We start from the raw sequence: 27,585 nt of genomic DNA, 5'->3' as shown, positions 1-27,585 counted from the left end.
ACTTGCTTTTAATGAGTGCTTTTCATAAAATGCATTACTAAAGTTGCATTTTAAACAATGGGATCAAAAAGTTTAAGTATTCAGGAAAGTAAATTCAGTTCCGTAGGCTCTCATGATCAAATCTTTAGATCTTGTTTTCACTAGTAAATTGCATGGTTTAGAGTAGTTCTAAAATAGTCAATCAAATGCTTTTCACTGCCCACTCTCACAGAGGGATTCACAGCTTGTCTTGAATCGCTCAACAGTTGTTTTAATTCCAAGCAGTAGAAGTCTTAGGCCTGAAGTGTAAGCATATGATTGCAGGTTTGTTAATTGTCTGTCTCTAGAATTTATGGTTCCTAGAAGATGAGACAGAGTATTTCAGTTTGAGATTAAAACTGATTTAGATTTGTTCCCCATCTGTAAATCAAGTGATGTGAGATTTACTCTGTTTGAGATATAAAAAGTTGTAATAGTATGGATAACATCTGAACAGCACCTTTTAAAAGTCTAAAATATGTGGGCTTTGAATATTAGATTTCATTGTAGATGGAAGAAGTAACATAGCAAAGCAAGGAGTCTTTGATGCAGTGCTTTTAGCAGGTTTAACAGCTTTTACAGAACCTGTATGTGTGTTTCTGCACATAAGTGTGTATCTGTATGGAAAAGGATAATTTTGCTGATGTTTGTCTCTTGTTTCGGTCTTCTAAAGGTTGGGTTTGAATGCTGAAAAAGACAGTTGAATGCTTTAAAAAGAGGACAGCTAACTTTTATCTAGATCCTTGTGTTTAGTCAGACCTAAGTTACTCTGCTGCCAGTGTAGTGTGTTAAACTGTTGACTCAGCTGGGACAAACACAATTGAATCAATGCAGAAGAAACAGCGTGAATATGCAGATGTGCATGGAGAAAAGAAGAACCGAAGGAAGGTGGGACTCCTTTGGTACCAATCAGGTATTTAGATTGGCTTGCTCCTTCACAAGAAACTGTACCTGAAACAGAATTATGGGCATCCGAGTATGGTACAACTTTTATACTCAAACCAGTGTAGTTCAGCAACAAAACATGGCAAAATTTGCATTAATCATGTTGATACTAGACTTAAGGAGATTTTTATTGGTTACTTGGTTAGTCAACTGAGCAGAGACTGTATTTTGCAGATTTGTAAAGAGTATGTTTAAAAAGAACCCCAAAGGATGATAAGATTTCATTTCCTACAGAACACAGATTTTTATCAGGTATCTTTGATACAAATCTTGTAGCTTTGTAACTTTGAGGAAGATTATAGCCGTGAATCAGTGTATAGAATTAATGTCAAGAGGAATAGATACGGGGAAGCTACTAAAGGAGTTAAGATGGTAGTAGTAAGGCTCAAGAGAAATAATTTTTTTTGCCTTTAAATTATTGCTTAAAAAACTATTAGCAAAGCAATGTGGTATACAACAAATCAATGGAGTACCAGGGTTAAAATTACTCATGTCAAGAGAATGCAAGAAACAAAAGTTATCATTTTAAAACATCAACAAAAACCATGGTGTTTCATGCCTTCATTAGTCATAAAGTCAGGAGATGCAGGGGAGGTAAAGCAATTAAAAAAAAAAAAATGCTATCAGCAATCTAGAAGGAATTGGTACATCTGAGCTGCAATGGAATGGGTATAATTAACATGTCTGAAGTTCATTTACTTGTCATATATCATGTTTATTAACTCATAATTCAATATGATCAACAACTACCCTTTGTTACCTGGTTTTCCAGTCTCTAGTTGCTGATCTGGGGAGAGGGGCCAGTTCCCACAGCTGACAGAAGCTTCTGGAAAGTTCCTGAGGTCTCTGGAAAGCTTGCTGCCTGCAGCCTGGGGAGGGTGGCACTGCCTGGGACGGAGGGATCCATGTAGTAGAAGCAAATGGCGCGGTTTCTGGGCCCGGAACGGTGGCGGGACAGAGGCGGCTCAGCTCCTGGGTACCCCGAGACCATCAACTTTTAACTTTTGAGGAAAAAGAAGCCAGTTAGGTGCCCGCCAGCCGCGTGCTTTTCGGGAAGAAGAGGAAATGGCGGGGGGGGGCGGCCGGGGCCACGGCGGCCCCGCAGGGCGAGGACCCCTACGACCCCCCTCTCCTTCGGGAGGGACCTGCTGGCCAGCGGCGCGGTGGCCGCCGTCCCCAAGATGGCGGTGGCGCCTGTCGAGCAGGTGGAGCTGCTGCTGCGGCTGCAGGCCTTGTCCAAGCAGATCTGGGCAGACCAGCGGTGCAAGGGCACGGTGGACTGCTTCGTGCGCATCCCCGGGGAGCAAGGTAGGGACGCCCGGCCACCGCCGCCTCTTCCCCCAGGCCGCTCCCCAGTCCCCGCGCCTTGCCCTCTTTCTCCCAAACCGTGTGAAAAAATCTTTTAAAAATGCCTTTGAAGCGACAGCGATGGAGCATCCGTCGTGGGCCGTGGGCACTCAAAGGAGTACAGATACTGGCGGAGGAGGTGGTGAGGAGGGGGTTACTGCTGGGTACGTCCCCGCAGGATTTTTTTGTTTTATTTGGTAGTGGTAAAGTCATGCTCGTTGGTATTTGTGAACAGCGTAAAATACCCTTAAAGTTTTCCTTGTGATACTTCTACAAAAGCAGTGTTTATTTGGCATCCTCAGTGTGTAGGAAAGCATGATCAAAATAAGAAATAAAACCCCAGTTTTGAGTTTTCTTTGTCCTTAAGGAGTCTTTGCCTTCATTCCTGGTAACACAAGAAAATTAGTAAGTCTGAATGAGGAGCATGGCTACACATTACAGAGATCACTTTGTTGTCAATGCTTAGTAAAGTCGATAACATGGCCACGCAGCCCAATGTCTGTGAACATCCTCACATACTTTTTTTTTTCTTCACAATCCACATAAGATTTGCTCCTGCGCTACCTCCTCAGTTCCATTTAGCTTCTTATGCATTTACCTTAGTGTCCAAATGGATCCTTTCTTTAATTTAGAAGAAGAATATAATTACAAAAGCGCTACCAAGTTTCTGATGCCTGTATAAACCGTTTGTCATTGCTGTAATATGGAGTGCGAGCACCCCCTATGGAAGCGAAAATGCATAGGCAGGCTACTTCAGGAAAACCGTTTCTATACAGTTCTGTGAAATACTGTTCTATTCTGCAGTTTCCAGACTGCAGTTTACATAGGTATCCCTAGTCTTAGAAATGTATAAAGTAAGGAAGCTGACAATCTTACCTATTTCTCAGCGTTACTTCATGTACAGTTTTACATTTTCTTGTGCTAACACCAAATGCATACATCTGTTGGTAAGTGTCAGAATAAATCCAGATTTCCAGTACCAAAAGTATGAAAAATAAAGGACCTGAAAAGGAACATTTGTGGCCTTTGTTACAGCTCGTACTAAAGTAGAAACAAAAGAAGGAATACTGTATAATATACTTGGTGTAGCATAAACTTTGGAAATGTTATTTTAAAGATCTGTTTGGAAATGTTATTTTAAAGATCCGTTTCTTTTTCTGTAGGGTTTTTCAGCTTTTGGCATGGCAATTTGGCAAATGTTATACGGTATTTCCCAACACAGGCTCTAAACTTTGCTTTTCAGGACAAATACAAGCAGATTTTTACATCCAAAGTGGATGAAGAAAAACAGGTAAATGATCTCTTGCATGTTAGTTCTGTTTAATAAGCAAACTAGATCTGGTCGAGAGCTGTGCAATTCTTTCTCTCAGCATGGTTGGTAATTAGTGGTGGTATATTGATAAGGTTTTGTAATGAGCTTATTTTATAACAGGAGGAAGAGCGAGCACGGCTTAGTGTGTAGCTTATTGTTGAAGGTAATGAAATCTGGGGTTTGATCTTTAATGATTAATGACTTTGTGAGGTGCATGTAAATAACTGATTGTAACTGCAGTCAAAATTTTTTTTGTTCAGGACGTAATTATTTTGGAGTTAATTGATGCAAGTATTAGGATGGATATTAAAAATCTTAGACTCGGACACGTACATTTCTGGGCTTTGTCTAAAACCGCAAATTACATTCTCACAGTTCAGATTGCATTAACATGTTCTCTAGTCTCAAAACCCTTTATGTTTGTAATTTCACTTACGTGAAATTACAGCTGCTTTTATTCTAATATATGAAGTTCTTGGGTAGTGTCCCTCAAGCAGGAGTCTCTCATTTTAATTTTTTTCACATTATTTTCTTGATAATTATTAGCACGTAAGTGTCAGAAAAAACTTACAGATAGTAAAGCGCGTGTTACTGCTATGGGTAAGTAATGCTTCACACTGAAAACTGATTTCTTTCTACAAGTAAGGCTAGAAACATACTTATCAATAGTTAATGCATTTTAAGAACTTAGTTTTGTACAATGCACCAGAAAAGTAACAGTTTTAGGGTATAGCTCCAAAAGGCAATTAAACTTTTGGGCTATGCTGCCTTCCCTTGCAATTCTGTGTACTTGGGGAAAGTCCCTTAACTTGGATGGATTGAAAGACATAGAGGTCTACACCCATGGAATTAATTACAAGAAATCTTGGTCTTGGAATGTGAAACGTTGATATTGGCATTTGACAAACTACATAAAATTCATTCATATCAGCAGAATGGAAAATAAGTTCTTCATATCTAATTTGTTTCATGTGAAAATAGCTGGAAAATCTGTTTTATTTGTGTCTGTCTTAGGTTATCTGTTTTAGGATTTCTTTGGTTAGGTTTTGATAATTTAAACAAAAATCCAGTGTTCTGTGCTTTCTCTTGCTGACAGTTTTTTACTGCAGTGCCAGAAACTTTTCTTGCCACAGGCTTTTCTGGTGGTGCTGACCAGGAGGAATGCTGTCAGTCATTAAAGTTTGATTAATCTCCTTGTATTGCATGCAAATTCTTAAGCAGTCCTTTTTCAATTACAGTCGCTTTGTATGTAAAGAGTTTAAGGTTGCTGTTTTCTTTCCTTTCTTACAGTGGAAAAAGTAAAACATGCACGATGTAAATAACGGTGTTTATAGTTCTTGAAATCTCCTTTCCATCTCCTAGAAGTGTTTCCAGATGGCTTACATGTGTATGAGCTTGTGACTCAAATTTTAGAAACATTCCATGAATAGCAATCAAGATTAATTTCTTTAGAAGTATAGTGTTTAGCAGAGTAGCATGTCCATTGTTGGAGCTCAGGGTGTTTGGATGCTTTCTTATATGTTTTGTGCAGGATAAAAAATGGGAAAGACAATATGGTTCCATGCATTAGTTTTTGCTTAGCTGGGTTATCTTTAAAAAAAAAAAAAGACGACTAAAACCTTTAGATTGTGGGAAGTAAAGTGCAAAGGAACTTCTGTTAAAGAAGACAGGCTGTATCTGTGCGTCAGACACTTGCTATTGAATGTAATACTGTCACAGTCAAGCATCTTCAGATTGCAGCTGCCTCCTCTCAGGCTTGCTACTACAAGTAGCAACAGTTTATGCAGCAACATGAGCTAAGGCAGGTTGCAAAGCCTTCTGTACAACTAATAGAATATTAGGGCAGTTAAGCTATGCTGGACTCCATACTACTACAGCTCTACTGTTGCTGTTACTGAAGCAGCAAACAGGAAGTCATTTTGGGTACATCTACATGGTCTGCATTTACTACACAAGATGTACCTGTGATGCCGTTTAAGTCAACAGAGCTATGTCAGATATCGCCACCTAAAAATGTTACGCAAAATATTTCTTCTACTGTGATTAGCTTTTTCTTGTTTGGTAAATAGTATGGGCCACAGTGAAAGTAAGTACTTTGATTTTTATGTTTCCCCATTCCCCATCATGGAGAGTCGATGCATAATTGTTGTATCAAGTTGATACACAGGCCGGTTGTTACGAAGGACTGGTATAGATGAGAAAGATGTTATCTGCTATCTGGGTCACAGGAGCACCATATAATTCAGAAGCTGAAAAAGAAAATAGCTTATAAATATTTTTTAATAAATGTAAGAATAGTCAGGGAGTCTTTACAAGTTGAAATTTTGAAATACCCCAATATAGGTCTTACTCTAAGACTGCCATGTTTCTTTATTATTTTGTAAATAATGCATGTTTTAGATAGCTCTTACTCTGCATGCTTTAAAGTTTTGTTTAGTATCTACAACAAAGGTCAGTGTATACAGCAATTTTTGTGTTTCAGTTCTGGAAATGGTTTTTGGCAAAGCTGGCTTCTGGCGGAGCAGCAGGAGCAACATCCATGTGTGTGGCATACCCGTTAAGACTTCACGCGAACTAATTTAGCTGCTGGTATTGGGAAAGGTAGTGAAATCTTTTAAATGGCAGTTCCAGTTTTATCTGATGTGCCTCAGGTTGTTTATATTTACTTCATTTTAGAGGTAGACCAATATTCAACAGTATTAGAATTCTTTCTATTACTTAAAAATTTACCCTTGCACAATTACAAACTTAAAAGTATTCAGAAATGTAAGATCTTTATTGAAAAGGAGAGGATGAAGGTGAGTGAAAGAGGATTCTTTGGAAATAGTGCCGTAGCATATCTCTCAAAGTTTTGCATTATTTTTAGATTCTGTATGGAAAAGTTTAACTGAATTTTGCCAACTGTTGATGCCACAAGCTAGGGGAGTTTAATTTTTGCTGACCTATGGTTTTATTGGGTGTCATTTAAAGACCTAATGACCATCATTGTTCTATATCAAGAGTATCAACTGAAGATTTTCAGCAAAGGTTTTGGGTAGTATATGTATCTAGATGTATGTTTCATTCATTCAAATAGATAAAATTGATTTCCTGAAAACAGTATGTGGAAGGCTTTGTAGCAGAAAGAAAGAAATCTCTGCTTTCTGTATTGTTGTTGGCTTTCCTGATTTGCCTATCATGGGACAAGTTAACTCTAGTTGCTGTCTGTGCTGTGCAGGGCTGTCCCAGGAATTGGCTGCTTGACTCTACCTATTGCTTTCTGTGCCCAGTACTTGGGCCGAATTTATATTTTCATGATACCTTCAGTATAAGAAGGTGTACAGTTGGAAGTTCTTCTTTCAAAGATCGGTTTATTGCTTGCTGTGTTTTCACCCATAGAGAATCCTAAGAGCTTAGGTGTAGTTACCTGTGGAATGCAGAAACAGATGAAGAATCTACAGATATAAAAAATATATTTCTTTAACTTTGTCACAGTTTGTGGCTAGTGTTCCACTATAGGGAAAAGCTGAAATGAGTAACACTTCTAATAAATTTGAGTATGAATGTGGGGGGAGGAAGTGAAAGCATGGTATTATGTAGAAAAAATTCTTTTCAGAGAGAGAGTAAGAGAATTCATACATAAGCATTCTGCTGAATGAGGACAATATTGGAATGGTAGTTATTTGACCGGAAAGTGTTTCAGCAACTGGATACCGCTATCTGTTTGAATAAACTGTCTTCATCCATCCATGTGTCTCGATTTCTTCTTTATGCTTCGTTCGTAAGTGGAGGAAACAATGATCTACTATGTTTTTCATATAATTTTGATAAAGTTAAGTGTTTCAGGCATGCAGAGTAGTTTGTACTAAAGAGAAGGGGTTCTGTAAAGCATAACAATGTGCATAAATTTCTTTTATATTAGGTGCTGCTGAGCGACAGTTCCAGGGACTTGGTGACTGTATTATTAAAATTGCAAAGGCAGATAGACTTACTGGCCTGTACCAGGGTTTTGGCGTTTCCATAAAGGGAGTCATTGTATACCGAGCCTCCCATTTTGGGTGTTATGACACCATTAAGGTAGCTTTTACAAACAAAAATGCATGCATTTTAAATCTTTATTGTATTTTAAATATTTATTATGAACTAATGAGGGTGCTAGTTACAGCTTTTGTCTTTACAATTACTCTGCTCAATAGAGTATATTACTGAAGAGCCAAGTCATTTCACAGTAGGATTAACAACAGAAATTATCAAAATTATACTTGATATCTGCTGGATTTGACATATGTATTACAGAATTTGTACAGGTTTCCATTTTTGTTTTATTTTGCAGGGATTATTGCCAAATCCAAAGCAAACTCCATTCATTGTTTCCTTTTTTGTTGCTCAAGTTGTGATTACTTGCTCAGGAATGCTGTCTTACCCTTTTGACACTGTCAGGAGGCACATGATGATGCATGCAGGTACCGTCTAACTTGCAGTTCTTTTGTGAACATTACTTACTAGATTTTTGAAGTTTAATGTACTAATTGAAGCGCTGTATAGCCTTACAGCAGGCAAGACTATTCAGGGAAAAAAGTGGAAACATCTTCAGAAAGACAAGAAGAAAAATTCCATAATGGTATTGTGGGAGTCTGGTAAAACAGTTCACAGCTTTGTGAGAGCTTTTAGTAGAAAGACAGCATCTGTTTTCTTTTTCCTACTCAGAAGCCAGATATTTGGAGTGAGACAGGTTTGTGGGTAGAATAATATCCTTTATTAGCCCAGCTAATGCAGTTAGAAAAATAATCTTTGTGGCACACAGCTGTTCTTCAGGTGTGAGGTGGAATCAGTAATCTTCAAAGCTCAGTACAAGCTGAGAATTACTTCTCAGCATGTGATGGGTATGATAGTATATTATTAGCAATTAATGTTGGATCTTGTTGCTAGCTATTAGGTAATTTTACTAGGTGGTTCAGTAGCATTTGAAGTACATTTAATATGATTAATTCTTGCTGTCAAGATCATCCTCAAACACAAAATCAAACCCCACAAAAACGCTCTTGAAAAATCAGGACCTTGTTCCCTGCATCCTTGAGGAGGTTTTGCCATCTGATAATAGAAAGGAGTTGTTAGTTCCAAAGAAGTGTCTCCATTTTGTTTCAAGAGTATCTTCTTGTCTCCCAGGATTCCAGAAAGTCAAAAGAAAATCAGAATAAATGCTGGCATAGAACTTGCTTAGGTGTGTTCAAAAAATCCTAGGGGATACTTAGATTCTTATGTAATGCCTGCATACCTCTGGTAATCTGTCCTAAATATCAGAAACTTTGAAGCTTACAGTGGGCAAACACCATTAGCACCACTGACTTCTTTTCAGACTAAATATGATTTCACTGTCTTCGGATTCTGCTTTATCTGCTTAATCAGCAGTAAGCCTACAGTTAATGCTGTCCTTATTCGTAAGTGCTGTGCCTCTTGAGGCCTTATCAAAGAATCGCCTGTATTTCTGGTAATTAACTTACCATGAGGATAGAGAATAGCATCAAGATTATTAAAAACATACATTATAATCATATGAAATAAGATAATGGGTCTACTAGCACAAAAGATGAGAATGAGAGGAGGTATATATGTTGTGGATGTATAAATATATTTAATGCGGTGTCCTTGTTTCATTTATGTAGTTCCGAAGCTTCAGGTACAAATAAAGCTGATTAGTACGATTTTTATCAATTTCTTACCGTGACACTTATTCTGATCCAAGAGGAAGTCCTGAATTAAATGTAGCCCCTTTTATTTCTTCAGTTAAAAGTATATTTGTCAGATGGGATAATGGTCTGAAATAATGAGCACAGTACAGTTACTGCTTTCAGTAAAGTTGACTTCTGTCAGCTAAGCAGTAATAACCATTACCAAATATCCTTTCATTTGCATATATTCATGTTGATGCAAACCAAAATATTTTAAATGCTTTCTAGCAACGTTACTATGCTTTTTTTATATTGATTTATGTGAATATTTATCATAGATGTATTTCCTGCATTTATTATGTTCAGGAAAAATCTATAGTGATCTCATACACTGATTCCTAACAGAAGATGTAACAAAATGTAACACTGTCTTCATCAGAAAATTCAAAGGTCACTTTATTAGCTGCAGTGTATATCACAAAGGCCTAAAGTAGGCAAGATTATCTTTCTGCCATTATAGACTCTAGAACCTTAACCTTGATATTGCAGGTGGACTGAAGATGTAGATAATTTAAGGGAAATCTTCACCATTAAGTAAAAAAACCTAGTGTCATCTTTCCACTAGAATTTCACATAAAGATACAGATTTTGGATTAATCTCTCAAAAGAAAAGTGTACTTGTTTTTTGCTAGTGAAGACAAAAACGAGTGCCAGTTCCTAATCCAGTCCTCAAATCCTGAAGAGACTGCAGTTCCAAAACAGGAATTGTCTGACAGTTCACCAAGCACATACACAAAAAACCGCTTTGTCAGATCTGTGGTGTTACTCAGAGTATCTGAGAAATTTGCTGCCATCATTATGCTGAGTTCCACAGTGGGCAAGAGCATTTCCCAGGTGCTCTGCTCTGCAGAGAACAGCTATGACAACATTCTTCTGGGCTGTCTCGACTCCGCTGTTGAAATTTTCAAACATTAAAGGAGTTGGCGTGATTTTCAGTCATACTACCCTTGGAAAAAGCTGAAGGGAGGGTTCAGTACTTTACGCTCTGACTTGTCCAGAAATGGTCATACGTGTGTACATGAACATTTGCTGCTTGTCATCCTTTATTTCCTTCACCTGTAAGCACTTGAAGCAAGTTTTAGTGAACATGGTGCTGAGGTCTCTAACAAATCCTCCTTTTTGCTTTGTTTTTGTTTGTTGAGCAGATTTATGCTCAGAAACAAGGTGGGCTAGATGAAAACTGGACAGCGCTCTTCCTTAGCCTTCCTATGTTTTTCCATTGTTGTGCCTGTCAAGACCTTAACATTTTGTAGAGGACTCTATTGATTACTAACGAATTGAAATCTACTTGGTATAAAAATATTTCAGTGGTACTAAAGAAGGAAGAAAATGAGCTGCGGAAGTTTTAATAGCATTGAAACAATTCAGAGCACCCTTAGGACTGGAGTGACCTCATTTAATTCCTAAGCCTTCTACTTGCCCAGTAAAGCTTAAAAGAAGCATCAGAAGAAGGATCACAACCTTTCTAAATTTAGCTATTGGAACCAGCTAACAGAGCATTACATCACATAAACATTAGTTAAAAAAATCACTCCTTTGCAGAAAGTGAAACATTAGGAAAAAGTTCTTTAGTGTTCTTTACTAAAGACAGACAAATTTTCCTGGGCATCTAAGTTTCTTTCTCAGCGCAGTGCAGTAATGATTTGTCCTTACTATTTGTGTGCAGAGCAGGGAGACTGAACATCAAGCTAAAGGAACCATTGACTGCTTTATGAAAGTATACAATTGAGAGGGGCTTAGTGCTTTCTTCTGCGAAGCATTCTCCAACATCCTTCGTGGAACAGGAGGTGCCTTAGAGCTAGTTTTTTACGACAAAATTAAGGACTTTTTAATCTTGATGTTTCAGAGAGTTCAGGATCTGATTAAAATAGTGAGTGAACATCTATTGTTTGTACAGTGTTCATGACAGAATTCTCATTGTTTGCATAGCATATTTTTAGTTTAAATGTTATACAAACAATACTTTTAAGAAATTATTTGTTGGATGTTTTTGTGACTAAGCATGTACTAAATTAAATAAGTTGTTATGAGGGAACTAAAGAGCACTGTCTTCATTCAAGAAACGAATCCAAGAAAATACTTGCCTCTTGTTTAAAATTCTAAATGTTTCAATTTTATTCATACTAAATGTTACACATCTTGAATTTTAAATTAGGGCAGGTACATGAGTACGTTTGGGTAGCAGCAGTTTCCCTAGGCTGTCAGCAGAGCCCATTGTAAGTATGTGTACACATTATCAGCAGCACACTACTGCTTCTCCATGAACCACAGTAAAAAGAAAACCGTTTCTAGCCTGTTGGATGTGTTTTCATGGTATTTTAAAGCACAAGTCAAGACAGCAAAGGAGTTTACTTTAAAAAAAAAAAAAAATTAATAGGCATTAAGAAATATAGCAACTCACTTTTCTCTCTGTCCCATCCCTCAAACAACACTGAGAAGACTGTAGGCTGGCTGGCAGCATTTCAAGACAAAACATAGCCCAAAAATATGGAGACCCAAGCACCTAGAGACTTAGAACACTCAATATGTTATTTCCTGAGGAAATTTAAAATGGCTGAAGTATTGTGGCTGAGAGGTATCCTGTCAGTATTGAGGATAAATCTTTCAGGGTACAGACATGAGGAGATTCTTATTTCTGAGGTAATAATTTTCAATAGGGAAAGGAAAAAGCAGCCAAACCTTGTGGAACATTGATAACTTAGGGACCAAAGAAAGCATTTAGGAGGCCTTTATTTCAGTTGTTTGGTTTTAAAGCAATTAAGGCTAGCAGAGTTCCTAATGTTTCTACACAACCATTAAGTTTCACACAAACCCCTTAGCTCCTTGAGTTAGTACAAATATTTTTTTGGCTTCTAAAAAGTCAGATGTGATCCACAGGCCAAGAATTGGAAAGACTTGGACAACACCAGTTCCCAGATTGCTACGGTGACGGTAGACAACTGGGGGGGATATGCTCAGGCAAGTTTGTGGCTAATCTGATCTGACTGAATTTTGTTCACACTCGCAGACCGGGCAATCAGTATGACGCCGAAGCACACGAACAAGACTTATGAAATGCTTTAAGAGTTTGGCTTAATGCTGCTTACGATCTCATCTCCCAACTCCTAACAGTCTTAACTCTTGACAAAGCAAATAAAAAGTCCATTGGCGCTTTCTTGTCGCTATCATGAATGTTTACACACGTCTGCGTTCCTGACTGCAGCTTGAAACCAGCTGGCTTGGTTGCCAGAAACAACGCTGCAGTGGCAGCACGAAGCTGCGTACAGGCCGATTTATCCTGCTGAGATGCGAGACATGCCAGCACTTCTGCAGTGATGGCTTGTCCCCCTGCTGCAAGGTTGCACAATTTCTTCTGGGCCTGGCTTAGTAATGTTGCATAGCTACGCAGGAGTATTTGCATATAATCTCTTGGCCCAAGGCTTCTTTTCAGTCAGGAGTTAGCCTCAGGTGGTGCTGCAGAAGCGGGATGCTGCAATACCTTGAATCACCGAGAACTGGTTTTGTAACAGGGAGTGAAGCAGCAGAGCAGAAACCTGAGCTGGGATTTGTCTCCCTGGCTACTGCAGGTGGGACTGGACCCGCTTTGCCTTTCTGATCCTAATACTGGCACGGAAAATGAGGTGGTTAATTGCTTGTACTGATAAATAGTAGCTGTGTTGCAAATAACTCTATAGACAGCGGCTTCTCTTGCTTGTGGAGGTTTTAGAGGGAAACGGCATCTGTCGTCTTCACTAGAAAATTCTAGTTGTGAAGTAGACCATTGAAACAATAACACATGGGGAAGATAATCAAAACTCGACAGGGATGTGAATCTAGTTTAGTGGTTTAGCACTTATTTTTAGTCTCTCCAGTAGAACAAGACTGAGCAGCGCCGTGTCACGAGCTGTGTCAGAAAGATGTCGTAGTGCTGCGTGAAACCGAGATGTCATTTTTAGAAGCAAATAAATACTTAACGGCGCTTTTCCAGCCGGTTGGTATGTTTTGTGGAGTTCCAGTCCTCCATACTTAAAATGACACCCATAAAAAAAAAAAAAAATATGGAGTAACTGCAGTAGGGATACTCGGGTTGCCGGACGTCTTTCTTCTAGGAAAGAAAACCGACAGAAGGTGAGGGCACTTCTGGGCATACATAGGTGCAAACTGGGGAGCAGCTCTTCCGTACTGGAGAAAGGTGGGACCCGAGGGGCGGCAATCCCCACCTCTCTGGGACAGAACGCCCGGTTTTCCCTCACTTTCGGGGCTGATACAGGCCTAGCCCCCCCCACAGCCTCGGGACTGCGGGGGTTCTCCACGCCGCCCCTCTCCTCGCCCGGCTCCAGAGGGCCGGCAGCTCCGGGGCCCGCGGGGGAAGGAAGGGCTGTTACCGCCCCGTTAAATTATATCGTGTCGCAACCAGCTTTCACATTAAAATGGTGGGCGAGAGGTGGCCGGACCTCCCGGCCGCCGTTTCTGCCCGCCGGCTCCTTTAAGGGGGTCGGGGGCGTGGCCCGCCGCAGTTCTGACGTCGGGGCGCGGGGTGTCGCTCTAGATAACGCCTTCTCCCTCCCTTTCCAGATCTTTCTCGAACGCGAGCCGCCCGCAGCCGGCGGCGCCCGAGCCCTTCCGGAAAGTGCCGAAGTCGTAGCCGGCGCCTGGCGGCTTCCCCGCCGGCCGGCGCAGCGCGCCTGCGCAGAGGAGAGTAACCGCCGGTTGGTGGCCGGTGCTCCGCAGTGGGGGAGAGGCGGGCGAGGAGCCGGCTCCCAGCAGCCCAGACGGTCGCCGCTGCCGCTGTAGTCGCAGGCCGGCGGGGGAAGCGGGAAGCACCGGGCGCAGCCATGTCCGTCGTTGGCATCGACCTCGGCTTCCTCAACTGCTACATCGGCGTGGCGCGCAGCGGCGGCATCGAGACCATCGCCAACGAGTACAGCGACCGCTGCACCCCGTGAGTACCGCCGCTACCCCCCCCCCCCCCCCCGCCTTCCCCGGCACTTTTTCCCCTCCTCGCCGTACCGGCGAGCCCGGCCATCCTCTGCTCTTTCTTTTCACCGCCTCCCCCCCCCGCCGGCGTGCCGGTTTCCCTGAGGCGGCCGAGCGCTGAGGGGGGGGGGGGAGAGTGGCGTGTGTCCCCGTAGGGCCTTGTTCTTTCCGCGGCCCGTGGGCGCTCCTGGCGCGGCTCTGACGCCCCGGCCCGGCGCCGGTTGCATCTCCGGTTCCCTCGGCGAGAGAGGAGCCGGGTTCCGCCGGCCGGCGCCGAGGCCTGGCGATCGTTCAGGAGCCGTACGCGGCCGCTTTTGCCGGGCTAGTGCCCTTTTCTGGGTACCACGGGAAATGTTTTAAGCAGGCGCGGACATGGCGTGTGTTGGGGCAGGAGGCTAGCCGAGAAACACTTCCCCCCCCCCTCCCCCGCCCCGGCTTTTGACTCTCCCGTGTCCTTGAAATACCGCGCAGTGCTGGATGTGCCACACGGTTCTTGAGGCACAATGGGGGTGGTTTGGGTTTTTTTGTTTTTGTTTTTTTTTTCCTGTCCTTCTAACACTTTGGTTTCGTGTGATAAAGATCTCGGTTAAGTGCATGTGTTTCCCCAACTCTGGAACGATTGCCAGGGCTTGGAGCGTTTTCATTAACAATTTTATGATGGAGTGGTGGTGAGACAGGGGAGGAGGAGGTGGTTGATTCACCGGGGAAGCAGGGAAGTGGTGCGATGAGTTCCCTCTTCTTAGACCTGTTCTTACTTGTACTCCGCTGCATCTGCTGGCCGTGGAATACCGAGGTCTTGCAAGAAGGGGGGGGGGGGGGGGGGGGCTGGTAGTGGGCAACGTCCGTGATGATGGGATACGCAAGAGTAGGTGGAGATCTTTCTCTTGTGTTTCTATGGGATACGTCTAGGATTTTTAGAGCTCCATCTGTGCGTAATTTTCAAGGAGGATTCAGGAATTCGTATAATACATATAAAAATCGGGGTTTGGATGGTGCTTACTTTTATTGAAGGAATTTGTAGCCAGCAGCAGAAAGCTGTTTCTGCAACATGAGGCCGTAGTAACTTTAGCATTGCTGTCTTTTTGATCTCAGAGAAACGCAGGATTTGTTTTGCTTTCTAAAAAGTTTTTTTTAAAAGTACAAGAGTGCTAAAATGCATGCTGTCTGTATTAATGGGGATATGCTTTAAAGTTCTTTTTGCTGCTTGGAAAAATACACTTCTTGCATTAACTCTCAAGAAGGCATTATCCTTGTGCACGTTTTATGAGAACTGAAATTCTGGGGCCTTTCGAATTCTGTGCAAGGAACCCCTTGAAACTGTTGCCCACAGAATCCTCAGGGAGCTGCAGTTTCCTTCCCCTTTATGATTGAAGAGCACTTCCAATTCTTAGCTGTTCTTGGAGTGTGTTCTTTGCAGGTAGGCTTCACATAGGTTTCCCTGTGTTTGGTATTTTTCATGTTAATGTCCGAGTGACTGTACTTCCAAGACATTTGTGAAGTGATTATGAAAGGGGTTTAAAGCACAGTTGGCAAGATAGCATCTGGAGTGCACAGATACTTGAAGGCATTAGTTATCTCGCTTAAAGTGACATTTTTCCTGGTTTTTTTCTTCTCTTTCTCTAAAATGTAATATAGGAGAGCATGAGGAATTTCCTTTCTAATGCTATTGTCTTGAGGCAAACCAAAAAAAGTAAATAGAAACCTAACAGGCTTATTAGTTAGGGAAGTTTTTCATAGTAACTAAACCTTACTTCAAACAGGACTTGCATGATGTAGGTAGATCTAACTCCTAAATCATCAGAACTTTTCTGCCTATTGCACATAGCAACACCGTAAATGAACTCTTTTATTTATATGTTTCTATAGAGGTGCTTATGTCATGTAGATGCTTGAAGTTACCTAATAGTTAACATTGATTGGATATGTCCCAAATACTTGGGACCTACTCCCTGAAGTACAAAGTGTTGATGTTTGTTTTGTCTGTGTGGTGTGGTATAAAAGTATCTGAACTAGCTCTGGACAAGCTGGTACACTTTAGGCCCAGTGTGGTGGTATTAAGCCATGTAAAGATACTGGGTTAGGTCCTAAAGATAGGACAGTCCTGACTGTGCTCTACAGGGCTAATTGCTCTTTCTGGGCAAGGCTAATTGCTCTTTATGGGCAAGGCTAATTAGTGCAACCAGCTTCCAGTTTTGGAGCTGGTTCAGATATCTGTGCAATACTGCTGTGAACAGTACAGTGTTAGTGTAAGCATACTTCAGTGCTACATACAAAAGCAGCGTAGGCTCACAGAAGATACGTATTATCACAATTTAATACAGCACTCGAGTCATAAATCCAGTGTCCCAGTTGTTAAAACATTCAGGTGATCCTTTATTAATATTGTTTGCCTAAAACCTGCATCCTGTGATCTAAGGCATGGGATTGTTAGCGTTTGTAAAATGTGTATCATCTTGAAAGCTTTAACACAAGTATTTTAGAAAGAAAGGGAAAAGATTCTGCTATTAAGCCATCCATTTCAGTAGAACTTGTACTTTTTAAGGCTTTTGGCCTTAGTGTCTCTTTGGATGTTAACTGGCACTCGGCTTTTCCTGAACTGGGAACTCCAGCAAGTCTATTGTATGTGTTTGTAGTGCACTGGGCATGTTAAACTCATGGCAAGTGGCCCTTTTAGGTGCTGTGCCTGACCACTGTGTGGTTTTGTAGAAAAACAGTTGATTGTTCATAGCTCGTAATTTTTATGAACTTTTTTTTCCAGACCATGTATAATTAGCGTAATCACAAACTGTAACTAAAATTATGAGGTAGCATCTTCTTCAAAACAATGCATGGAGAGGATTGAAATGTCCTCCTGGTGACGAGAGTTGCTACCTTTAGAAATGTCTCTGTACTGTACAAAAGCTTATTTGAAAGCAGCTGAGGGTAGGGGTGGGGGAGACAGTTGTATCCTTAGGGTGGATGTGTTTCCTAAAGGGCTGTCTTGGATACAACTGAAGTGCTTGGAGCCAAAGCGAGCATGTTTTATTCTTTGACATCTCTGCTTCCTAGCCAAGCGAGGGAGAAACCGCTTGTGCTGGAACCGAGTCATTGAAGTAAAGCATGGCAAGAACTCCAGTGGGCTAAGTAGCTTCTGACTTGATGCTTTATGCTGTGCATGGGGGTATTTGTAATTAATGCTGTCTGTCAGCAGAGTCAAATTCCTACAGTGAAAAGGTGTGATATAATAGCATTAGCATGTTGTTATCCATAAAATAAATGTCTTGTAAACAATTTGCACCCTAAATTGCTCTTTTATTTGCCTTTTCTTCATTATTACAAAGTATAATTTGGAACTGTAGTGTTAAGCGACATTAAAAATTCTAAAAGCTGTTTGTGATAGCTGAACTACGTATTTGAAAATGTAGGGCAATGCATTGTCTGTTTGCAGCAGTTAAATCTAGAGAAGGTTTTGCATGTTCGGTGTGGCCTTATAGCAGAAGAGGTTGCTAGATGATACTACCAAATAACATACAGTGCTCTCGTAGCAATGATGGAGAGGAGGCAGGAACCAATCTACTATAGTGACCTTTATGCATTCGTTAAACAGTTAAATTTGAACCGTATGAAATCTGGGTTGTATCTGTTATTTATTACTGAATGGTTTTAGCCAGATCAGTTCCCTTTTGGGGAAAGAGTTCTATTTCAAATTTGTAAAGCGAAGGTGTGGTGACAGTAACTTCCAAAAAAAAAAAAAAAAGTTTCCAAAGGCAGTAGTGAGGTGGCCGGATGGTGCCTGGGGACCTGGGGGAGCCTTTTCTAGAGCCAGAGGTGAGGCTGAGAGGGGTGCTCAGTGATAACCTGAGAAGCAGCAAGCTGGAAGGGGCCATGGACTACCCTAGAGCTTCCCAAGCCCTTGGTGGCTGGAAGCTGTTCCCAGACATCTCCCCTTTCGCCTGTTTGCAGTATGTACCTGGTAGTCCTCAGTCATGGCAAGTGCTCAACAGTTTGTAGAACTGGGCTGTTCAGCTACTTGAGGCTTAGATGGGATTTTTTATTGTTGTCTTATGATTATTGTTGCTAATGGCTCTTACAGTATGAATGGGTTACTATCAGACTTCAGGGTTATTCAGTCAAGAAAACCTGACTGGTAAAGTTCAAAGTTTTCAAATCAAATGTCACAGGCTTCTTTGGTTATAAGCTGTGACCCAAAAGTAACTATTAATTCTTTACCTTCATGATAAGATCTGTTGAACACGTAAGCTTTTAAAGAATTACTTAAATGCAATTATAATGGCAACAATTGCGGTTGCATGCAGTTTCTAAACTAATTTGCAAAGAGCAAAATAACTAGAATTGCACTGCAAGTTCTGGTTCTTCACGCAGTAATGCTGTTAAACACTGCATCCATGTTCTGCTACTTTAATTTTTGTAGGTGTTTTAAAGTACCAGAGCAATATTTTATGATGTTTTCTTTTAAAGCTGAATTTCTTTTTTTCTTTTTTTTTTTTTTTCCTTCTGTTTTTACTTAGAGCATGTATATCTTTAGGATCCAAGACCCGGGCCATTGGGAATGCAGCAAAGAGCCAGGTAAATGGATCAAAAACTATTGTATTACTTTCCTGACTTGTCTGCCGTTGAACTGTGGGAAGAAAAGTAATGAATCAATGTGATATTTTTCTGTTTTAGAGAAAATTTTCTACAGTAAGTTTACATTTCATAGTAATAGTTACTGCTTCAACAGTATATTCCCTGTAGTAAAATTGAAACAGTATTTCTGCATTGTTTTGTCATTCAGAGTAAAAAATTGGAAGAAACAGAAAACCTTGTTTCTTCCCCAGTAAAAGATCTTTTTTTTTTTTTTTTTCTTGCTTACTCATGACAGCAAGAATAGAGTTAGTAATTAAATCACCATTGGGGATGGGAAGGAATACTGTGCTTATGTTTAAGAAAAGTTGAAACTGAAGTTGGAACAATGGAAGTTTGGTATGGATACTGGTTGTTGCTTATAATATTAAATGGATGCGTCTTAGTAATTTACTGTTTCAATCTGGAACTTTGAACGGAAGTAAAATTTCTCTAATTCTCTGTAAATTCACCTGCAACCTAGAAAAACCTTCTTTTGGAAGGACAATAGGTAAAAAATCATAATAGCTAGTGTGAATCTACAAATTCAAAATAGACAGGGTCTTACCCTTTTTCTTTGCATCCATGCATCGTGTTAGCATGCTGAGGACTTCCTTCCCCTTAGTGTAGAGTGTAGGTAACTGGAAATTTGCCTAACGAATATAAACGTAATAGAGCCCACTGGTAGCACCATGAGCAGTCAGTATATGCAGAAGCTGTATCACTTTCATTCTGAGAAACTTTACACTTCTTATCTGAGCTCAACCCCTGAACTCTGCTGGTGAGAAGGTATCCTGTCAGTATTCTTCCCAGCTATGAAGTTTGCTATTTAGACTAGTAAACTAGACTAGTTTATCTTGGAAAAATCTTACCCTGGAGTAATGTCTTTCAATAGCTTAAATATTGTGTTTGTTGGGATTTGTTTGTTCTGGTCCTTTCTTTACTTAAAAGTCTGTCCTTAATGTAATTAGGTTGAAACACTGATGAGATAATAGGTGTGGAGAGTCTTTATGTCCAGGTGGGATTGGAATTAGAGGAGAACTTTAAAGGCATTAAAATGAATTAGTTTGTTGAAGCTTCATTTAAGGTTAATGTAGGTAATAACTTCATTTGTTCCTGCAGACAGCCCTTGCAACAATATGTAATGTGATCTCAAATATTGCATACTGTATCAGAAAGCTCCTCCAAAATAAAAAGTACAGTGAAAATTGATGGCAGCAAGCTAATGGATATTAAAGAGGGAAGTAAATTTGAATTTTTTTAATGGAGACTATAGATTAAAAAAATAGATATTTCTTTCTCTCCCCCCTGCCCTTTGCTTTCCAGTAAATGTGTGGGGCTTGACACAGGTCTTGGGTATGTGCATTAAGCTCAACATAACAAGAGTTCCTTTCTGGATGGTCTTGTATAGTCTGCATGTCATGGGTAATTAAAAATAAAATATCTTTTCCACAGATTGTCACAAATGTAAAAAATACATTACATGGTTTCAAAAAACTGCATGGAAGAGCATTTGAAGATCCTTACATACAAGCTGAAAGGGCCAAACTTCCCTATGAACTTCAGAAGATGCCGAATGGCTCCGTAGGTGTAAAGGTGGGTTAGAGCTTTGTGCAGAATATCTTTAGTTGTGGAGATGAGTATTTTCGAACTTTATCGCTTAACTTCCTACTGGCTTATATTTTCCCTAAGAAAACTCTAAATATATTCTTACTCATTTTGAAAAGAAATGTCAGGTGATAGCCGGTATAATAACACATTTTATTTTTCACAGAGCCTGCCTTAGCATAGTTTTGCTGTGTTTCTTGTTTCTCCTTGTAATTCATTGACTTCTTGAAATGTTCAGGAAGATCTAGAGTACTTGGTCTGTATTACATACTCATGTCTTCTAGTAATAAAGTAGTGTAAAAAAGGTATGGTGTTGTCTTCCATACAGGTATGCTGTAAAAGGTTAATAGTTCTCACCCCAAAAAAGGTTAAGTTTGTTTCGTTCACCTTCGATAAAATTGACTGTAATAAATCTGCTGTTAACAAGAGATCAAGAACATTTTATTCCCTGCAGTAACATCTGCTCAAGTACTGTACTTTTTCCAAGATGTCCACTGAGGTTTCTCATCAATTGTATTAGCTTTCTATAGTCTTACCAGTAGCTTTTCACCTTACCTTACTAGATTTACCTTCAAATGCATAGAATTACAGCGTGTGATTATTAGTCTCATCTGAGTTTAGGTCTCACAGACATGCAGAGTAAGTTTGGGAAAACAAGATAATGTTCGGATTACATCTTCAGAGCAAGTTACATCTAATTTGTTTCCAAACTGAATGGCTGGAAACTGCTCTTCTCAAAGTTCAGGCTTTCTGGCTTCCGTCTCTGAATCTGTCTATCTCATAGCATTTTAATTTGGATCAGGAGTGCGCTTCTGAAGCAAATCTCCCAGTCATCCTCACTTAGTGCACTTTGGGTTGCTTTCTGGCAGGGCTTTATACCACACAAAGTGAGTTTCTTTTGTTCTGTGTACCTGCTCGTATCATACTAATTGCCAGTGTAAATATAGCTGCTGCTTGTCTTTCTGAGTTTCCCTGCACAGGAGTGTTAGGGATTGCTAGAGAGATGGCAGCCTGTCGGGAATTCAGGATGTAGAACCTTACATGAAGGCGGAAGATTCAGATGTGTTTCCTGAGCAGGGCAGGGCTGTTAGAATTGCCTCGTTTGCCCCTTCCCTGCCTCGTGTGCTTGAGTGACCCTTGCAGGAAGCGGATGTTCTTTGGGTTTGCTCCAAAACTCTTATTTTTAACTCGTGTTAGGACAAGTGTGATTCTATGTGTATTATGCATTTTCTGTTTGTTTTTTTTTTAATTGAAAAAAAAACATACAACAAAAATACTGTAGCATTGTGAATAGCCCCTTGAGATAACTCAGCAAGTTGCCCAATTTTCAGCTAAACTGAACTGTTATGATTTGTTGTAGGTAGCACAAATTCATAGCATCAGTTGATAAGGAGAGTTATTTGTGTCCAGAGTCTGTTGTTAAACTTGGGTCTCAATGCTCAAAATTACAAAAAATGTCCAAGTAACACATCTTATGGAAAAGTTGAGATGATTTATTACAAAATTGCAATTCTCTGTTTCAGGTGAGATACCTAGATGAAGAGAGACTGTTTGCAATTGAACAGATTACAGGAATGTTATTGGCCAAACTTAAAGAGACTTCAGAAAGTGCTTTGAAGAAACCAGTGGCAGACTGCGTGATTTCAGTAAGTTATGATACATTTATTGCAATTCTTTCTATAGATAACTTTATGTAAGCCAGTACCATTTATGCCATGGTGCAATGGTAAGAGATACAAGTAGTGGATAGAAATTGCATCCCCCCAAAATGGGCCTTTATTGTAGGTTTTTCCAAATGAGAATATGTTTGTAATCCTGTGTGAGGAGATGGAAAATTTGTTAAAACAAGAGTGTGTTTTCAGAAAGACCATACTTCTTAAGCTGATCCAGTCTGGCTAACTCCAAGTGCTACGTATAGATTACTGTAGTTCCTGTTATAAATGGGAACTGTCCTATGTGTAAGCATATCTTCCTCAGTTCCAAAGAACTTTCCCAAATTAGTGTTGAATTTCTTCGTTATTACATAGTTGAACACTGTTGGGTTGTAGTGTAGTTGAGAGTTGCCTGAACTTTATGGCTCTGAGGGTCATACTGGCAATTTGAGAACCCCAAACTACCTGCAATTTGTTTGAAAAGGTCTTTTTATTTGGCTGTTTTACTTGTGTTGTTTTGTTGGTGGTTTTAGCTAGTGTTCTCACCCATGGCAGGGGAGGGGGGGTGGGGGGGGTAGCTTGAAGACAAGGTTTTGTTCCTGATATGAAGTCCTAAATCTCTGCTTTTCACATTGTCTTTGTGTACTGCTTCACTTCTGCTCTTGATCTGGTAAGAAGTCTGGGCATGAAGTATTAGGGTTATCCCCTCTCTGTCAGCTTTCCAGTTTCCATGTCTCTGTATACTTCAGCTGTTTGAAATCTGCTTTGATCTTTTTCCTTGCTTCCTTATGGTATACAAAGACACTTAGAGAGAATACCTCCCACACAAGCAAGGATCCTTGGTAATACACCACAATGGTAGCTAACAAAATACGTTATGAATGTAGTTCTATGTCTTAAGCTTGACTGAAGTTGAAGGTACACCAACTGATGGCAGCCAGTTTCTAAATGGGCCCTGATTGTGCTTTGGCTATTTCTGGTGGAACCAAATATTGTAGTACACTGTAAGCTGGCACTGCGGTAGAGGTGGTAACTGAGAAATGGATACAGGTTCAGTTGTAACACAAAGTTTAGTTCAGCGCTGTTTAGTTCCAGCACCACTGTAGTGCTTCTGCAGTAAATTATTTTGGGGCTATGTATGGATACTTATTGTGCTGACTTTTGTGCTGCACAAATGTTTTCAGAAACTGGTAATGATTTTTAAGATCAAAGACTCATGAGAAGAATCTAAGAAAACTTTTTCAGGTTTTTTTGGTGCTTAAATCTACTTTGTTTAAAACAAGCCTGGATGTCACTCCACTTTTGTCATATTTTGAAATTTTAAGGAAAATATGCACCAAGATGAATTACCTAGCTGTTTTATTCAGACTGCCTTATTAATCCAAGGTTAGTTTATAACAGTTCCTTGTGGTATTGAAATTTATAGGGTTGCTTAATGGGTAAGTCTGACTTTTTTGAATTTAGAAGTCCATATTTCATAATATCCGATGTAATTATTTTTTGGAAACAGGTACCCAGTTTCTTCACTGATGCTGAGAGAAGGTCTGTAATGGCAGCTGCGCAGATTGCAGGATTAAACTGTCTGAAGCTGATGAATGAAACTACAGCAGGTAAAGGGCAGCAACTCTTTTTCTTTTTTTTTTTTTTTTTTTTTTTTTACCCATTCACGCTATTGAATCTGTGAGGTGATGACATAGCTTTTTCCTAAGGTCCTAATTGTGTAATAAGACTATCTGGGCTAGTACTGCCCAATCCAGCGTGGGAACTGGAAACACAGCAACTATTTTGGTGGGGTGGTGTTCAGCACTTAAGAGACAGAATGAGAGTTGCTAACTTGAATACAGTGCCATTTGAAAATAGCTACTCTGCTTCTGAAATAAAGCTGGTATCTGTGGTTACCTCTCTGCTGTACCATGGAGCTACAGCAGCTGTATTTGGAAGGCCTGAGCTAGCGTCATAATCTGTTTAATGATCCAGTTGGGGTGTGCACCTGACCCAAATTCTCAATTGTTGTATTAAATAATAGCATAGTACAGTATTATCAGATGTAATCAGCATCTGTGTGAAAGCTTGCAGTAAATACATTATTTAATATAGGTGTGTAGTGGGGTCTTTCTTTCCATCTTACTGGAAGATGGGTGTGCTGGACTAAAAATAAATCTCATGGAAGTATTAGAGAAATACTTTTTAATCATAAGCTAATATATATATTTGAAGTGAAATACATTGAAGGGAAATTTCAAAGTGTGTAATCCAAAGATTTTTTCATTTTTAACTACTTAATAGGTATGCTTTAAAAGCTGCTTCTACACAAACTGCATTTTGTGGAGCTTTTTCTGAAAGCAGACTTGCTGATAATACTTAAACAACTGTATGAGTTTTCAAAATAGCCAAATCAAGTCAAGCATAAGTCTGTGCGATAGTGACAGTTTAAACTTGTGGCAATCCTGTCAGCTGTAGCATTGGCACAACTGTTGTTTCTACGAAGTAATTTGTTTACTGCCCTACTCTGGTTTTGGTGAATTCTAGGGTAGAGTATGTTACACTTCATGGGAACTAAAGTTGGAGCTGTTTAAACCAGTAACTTCTTTATTTTTTCTTGATTTAAATTCTCTTTGCTTTTAGGAAGTCTTAACCAACTTTCCAAATGAGTGCTGGTATTGAAATCTTAGATTTTTATAAACTAGTCTGCTAAAACATTTTTTCTCTCTTGACCACGCTTGAATTTTGCAAAGCTGAGCTAAAAAATGTTGAAAGTAAGACATTTCAAAGCAGAGGTGTAGGCATGAGACTTAATCTGTGCAATTTCACAAATTACAATGTTAATTTGGTTACAAGCAGAACTGAAATACAAGGTGATGCTTTAAACCTTCACTTGACATCTGTTTCCTCCTTTGTCAGTGAAAAATGTGTTTTCAACATGTTTACTTTCTTTGTGATGGAGCTGCTTTATCCATGAACAGTAATTATTAAGCAGAAGCAAAAATAATTCATCTGATGAATCCTGGATCTAAAAATGTAAATTTATATCGCACCTATGCTACTGACTTTAAGTTAGTGCTTTGAAGGTGCACAGCACGCAGCTGTTGGAAAGAATACAGAAAGTTTGTTGGAAAGGTTATACAGAATACTTAAACGTCATTTACATGAATGAGCATGAGGTAACGTACTAGTAAAACTACGAACAAACAATAAGAAATTAAAATAAAGAATGTGGCAACTCATAATGGTCTAAAACTTGTGACCCTTTTGACCCTTATGTTCTATTTGAGCAGAGTAATGGAGCTGTTTAGAAAGAGTAAACGTAAGCAGTGTCTGTCTTTCAGTAGTGCTTTTAATGAATGCTTTACAGTTGTATACAGCTTTCCTTTAACTTCTGTGGGTTGGTTTTTTTCAGTTGCACTAGCCTATGGAATATACAAGCAAGATCTGCCAGCCTTGGAAGAGAAGCCAAGAAACGTGGTCTTTGTAGATATGGGGCATTCTGCATATCAGGTTTCAATCTGTGCTTTTAACAAGGGAAAACTGAAGGTAATCTTTCAAGTCGTACGGTAAAATCCCATGTTCTTGAAGTATTTAATTGAACAATACTCAAAGTACTGTTCTGTGGAAAGATTATTTCTTTTTAAAACTATATAAATGTCTATAGCAAATATTTTTGAAATGCCAAATACAAAAACTTTCTGCTATTTTTTGGCTATTTCAGCAAATCAAATTTTATAAAATGCAGAAATTAAGTATCCCAAAGTGTGTTTTGGAAAGTGCTTGACAATTAAGCATACTGCACAGTTTTTGTGCCATGTTATAGCACTGAAATATTTGCATATTCTGATAGTCTCATAAGCATTGTAGTTGTGCAGCTGACTTATTTATGGGAAATTGTTGAACTCACTGAATTGCTCTATGATGGATTTTTCTTTTTCCTGCCATCCGTGACAGTTCAAAATCTAAATTCAATAGGATGTGAAGTAAAACTGAACAGTCTTTACTTCCTCGTTTGGAGGTTTTTGTCAGTGAGCTACTGATGGCTGAATGTTTTTGTCTTTTATAGCAAAATGTAGTCATCTGAAGTCATGTGGAAGATAATAGCCAGTTTTTCTGTTTTGAGTAAATGACACAAAACTAGTAATAGCATGACAAAATAGCTATCCTAGTCTGCCTTTTCTTTAGTGAGCTAGTAAGCAGAGTAGGGGCTGCAGCATGGTACATGTGGTAGTATTTCATTTGGGGAGGGCAGAAACTAAATAATTGAGGAGTGATCTTTTTAAGTTGTTCTATCTGGCAATTGCATAGAAGATGGTGAGAAAACCACAAAGAATTTTCCCATATCAAACCTGTTTTTAAAGGTGTTAACTTACAAAACTAGTGTCTGTATGAAAGCTATCCCTATATCTAAACAAACATTGTCTAATAACTTTTAGTCGTTGTTCTGTCATTTCTGTGCAGGTCTTGGCTACTACCTTTGACCCTTTCATAGGTGGTAGGAATTTTGATGAGGCGTTGGTAGACTACTTCTCTGAAGAATTTAGGACAAAATACAAACTGAATGTAAAAGAGAATCCCCGAGCGCTGTTACGATTGTATCAGGAATGTGAAAAACTGAAGAAGCTTATGAGCGCAAATGCTTCTGACCTTCCACTCAATATTGAGTGCTTCATGAATGACCTTGATGTCTCCAGTAAGATGAACAGGTACTGTGCGCTGTTTTTACTGCAGTGCAGTGCAGTGTGGTCTCTAAGCTGTCTTGTAACATGAAACACTTTCCCTGTTCCTGCAGAGCTCAGTTTGAGCAATTGTGTGCTGCCCTTCTGTCTAGAGTGGAACCTCCTCTAAGAGCAGCCATGGATCAAGCTAGTAAGTAGGAGTTCATTTAGATGCTACTTTTGGTTCAAGAAAGTAACTAGTAATCCAGTTACCCTAGATCTCTTTAATGATATCTTTTTAATATATTTTTGTATTTATTAGAATTGCAAAGCTAAGTACTGAAAAGTTAAATGTAAGTTCCATTCATATGCTTGCCATGTATGCATGATGCCATTCCTGCCTCATTTAGTGCACATATCACTCTGCAACCTTGGTTTATTGACCCTCATTCACCCTGTGTAATGGAAAAGGCTGGTGCTCTGAAAGATTATTTTATTTAAAACCAGAAAACCACCAAACCAAAACTATGATGGGAAAAACTGTTATTCTTTACTGTAACTGTCTGGCCAGCCTGTTCCATATGTGATACATACATGTCCTCACTGACCTGAGAATTTGGCAGTATATTCTTGAAATAAATTATCTGAAGCATGTGCAAATAACAATAATTTTTTTTTTCCACCCCCTGCTAATGTAGTGTAAACGAGAGAATTAGACTTTCACAGGAAAAGGTTTTACCCCTAATTCCAGCATCTTCAACTAAAAGAAAGGGAAGAATTCTGCGTATCTTGTG

The 27,585-nt window shown here is 39.6% G+C and overlaps 2 protein-coding genes across 3 annotated transcripts in view; both read left to right on the top strand.

Annotated features, from left to right (window-relative positions):
• Window positions 1–846: 846 nt before the first annotated feature.
• SLC25A31 (solute carrier family 25 member 31) lies at window positions 847–11,534 on the top strand. The gene is given in 8 exon segments (XM_030020746.2): window positions 847–920; window positions 1,973–2,271; window positions 3,474–3,601; window positions 6,105–6,182; window positions 6,184–6,223; window positions 7,524–7,678; window positions 7,935–8,069; window positions 11,006–11,534. Coding segments are annotated over 8 exon segments (1,140 nt in total). The 3' UTR covers window positions 11,237–11,534.
• A 2,352-nt stretch (window positions 11,535–13,886) lies between these two features.
• The window catches only part of HSPA4L (heat shock protein family A (Hsp70) member 4 like), a 30,910-nt gene continuing 17,211 nt past the window's right edge, over window positions 13,887–27,585 (top strand). For both annotated transcript variants that reach the window (XM_030029000.2, XM_030028991.2), the window contains exons 1-8: window positions 13,887–14,251; window positions 18,795–18,852; window positions 20,344–20,484; window positions 22,020–22,142; window positions 23,659–23,758; window positions 25,546–25,679; window positions 26,595–26,839; window positions 26,926–27,002. In XM_030029000.2, coding sequence (XP_029884860.1) covers window positions 14,145–14,251; window positions 18,795–18,852; window positions 20,344–20,484; window positions 22,020–22,142; window positions 23,659–23,758; window positions 25,546–25,679; window positions 26,595–26,839; window positions 26,926–27,002 — 985 coding nt within the window. In that variant the 5' untranslated portion in view covers window positions 13,887–14,144. The remainder of the gene's footprint in view (window positions 14,252–18,794; window positions 18,853–20,343; window positions 20,485–22,019; window positions 22,143–23,658; window positions 23,759–25,545; window positions 25,680–26,594; window positions 26,840–26,925; window positions 27,003–27,585) is intronic.

The sequence above is a fragment of the Aquila chrysaetos genome, chromosome 1 (genome assembly GCF_900496995.4).
Source record: "Aquila chrysaetos chrysaetos chromosome 1, bAquChr1.4, whole genome shotgun sequence".
Classification (NCBI taxonomy): Eukaryota; Metazoa; Chordata; class Aves; order Accipitriformes; family Accipitridae; genus Aquila; species Aquila chrysaetos.
Note: the sequence above shows the minus strand (reverse complement) of the source record. Positions and strands in the feature narration are given on the sequence as shown.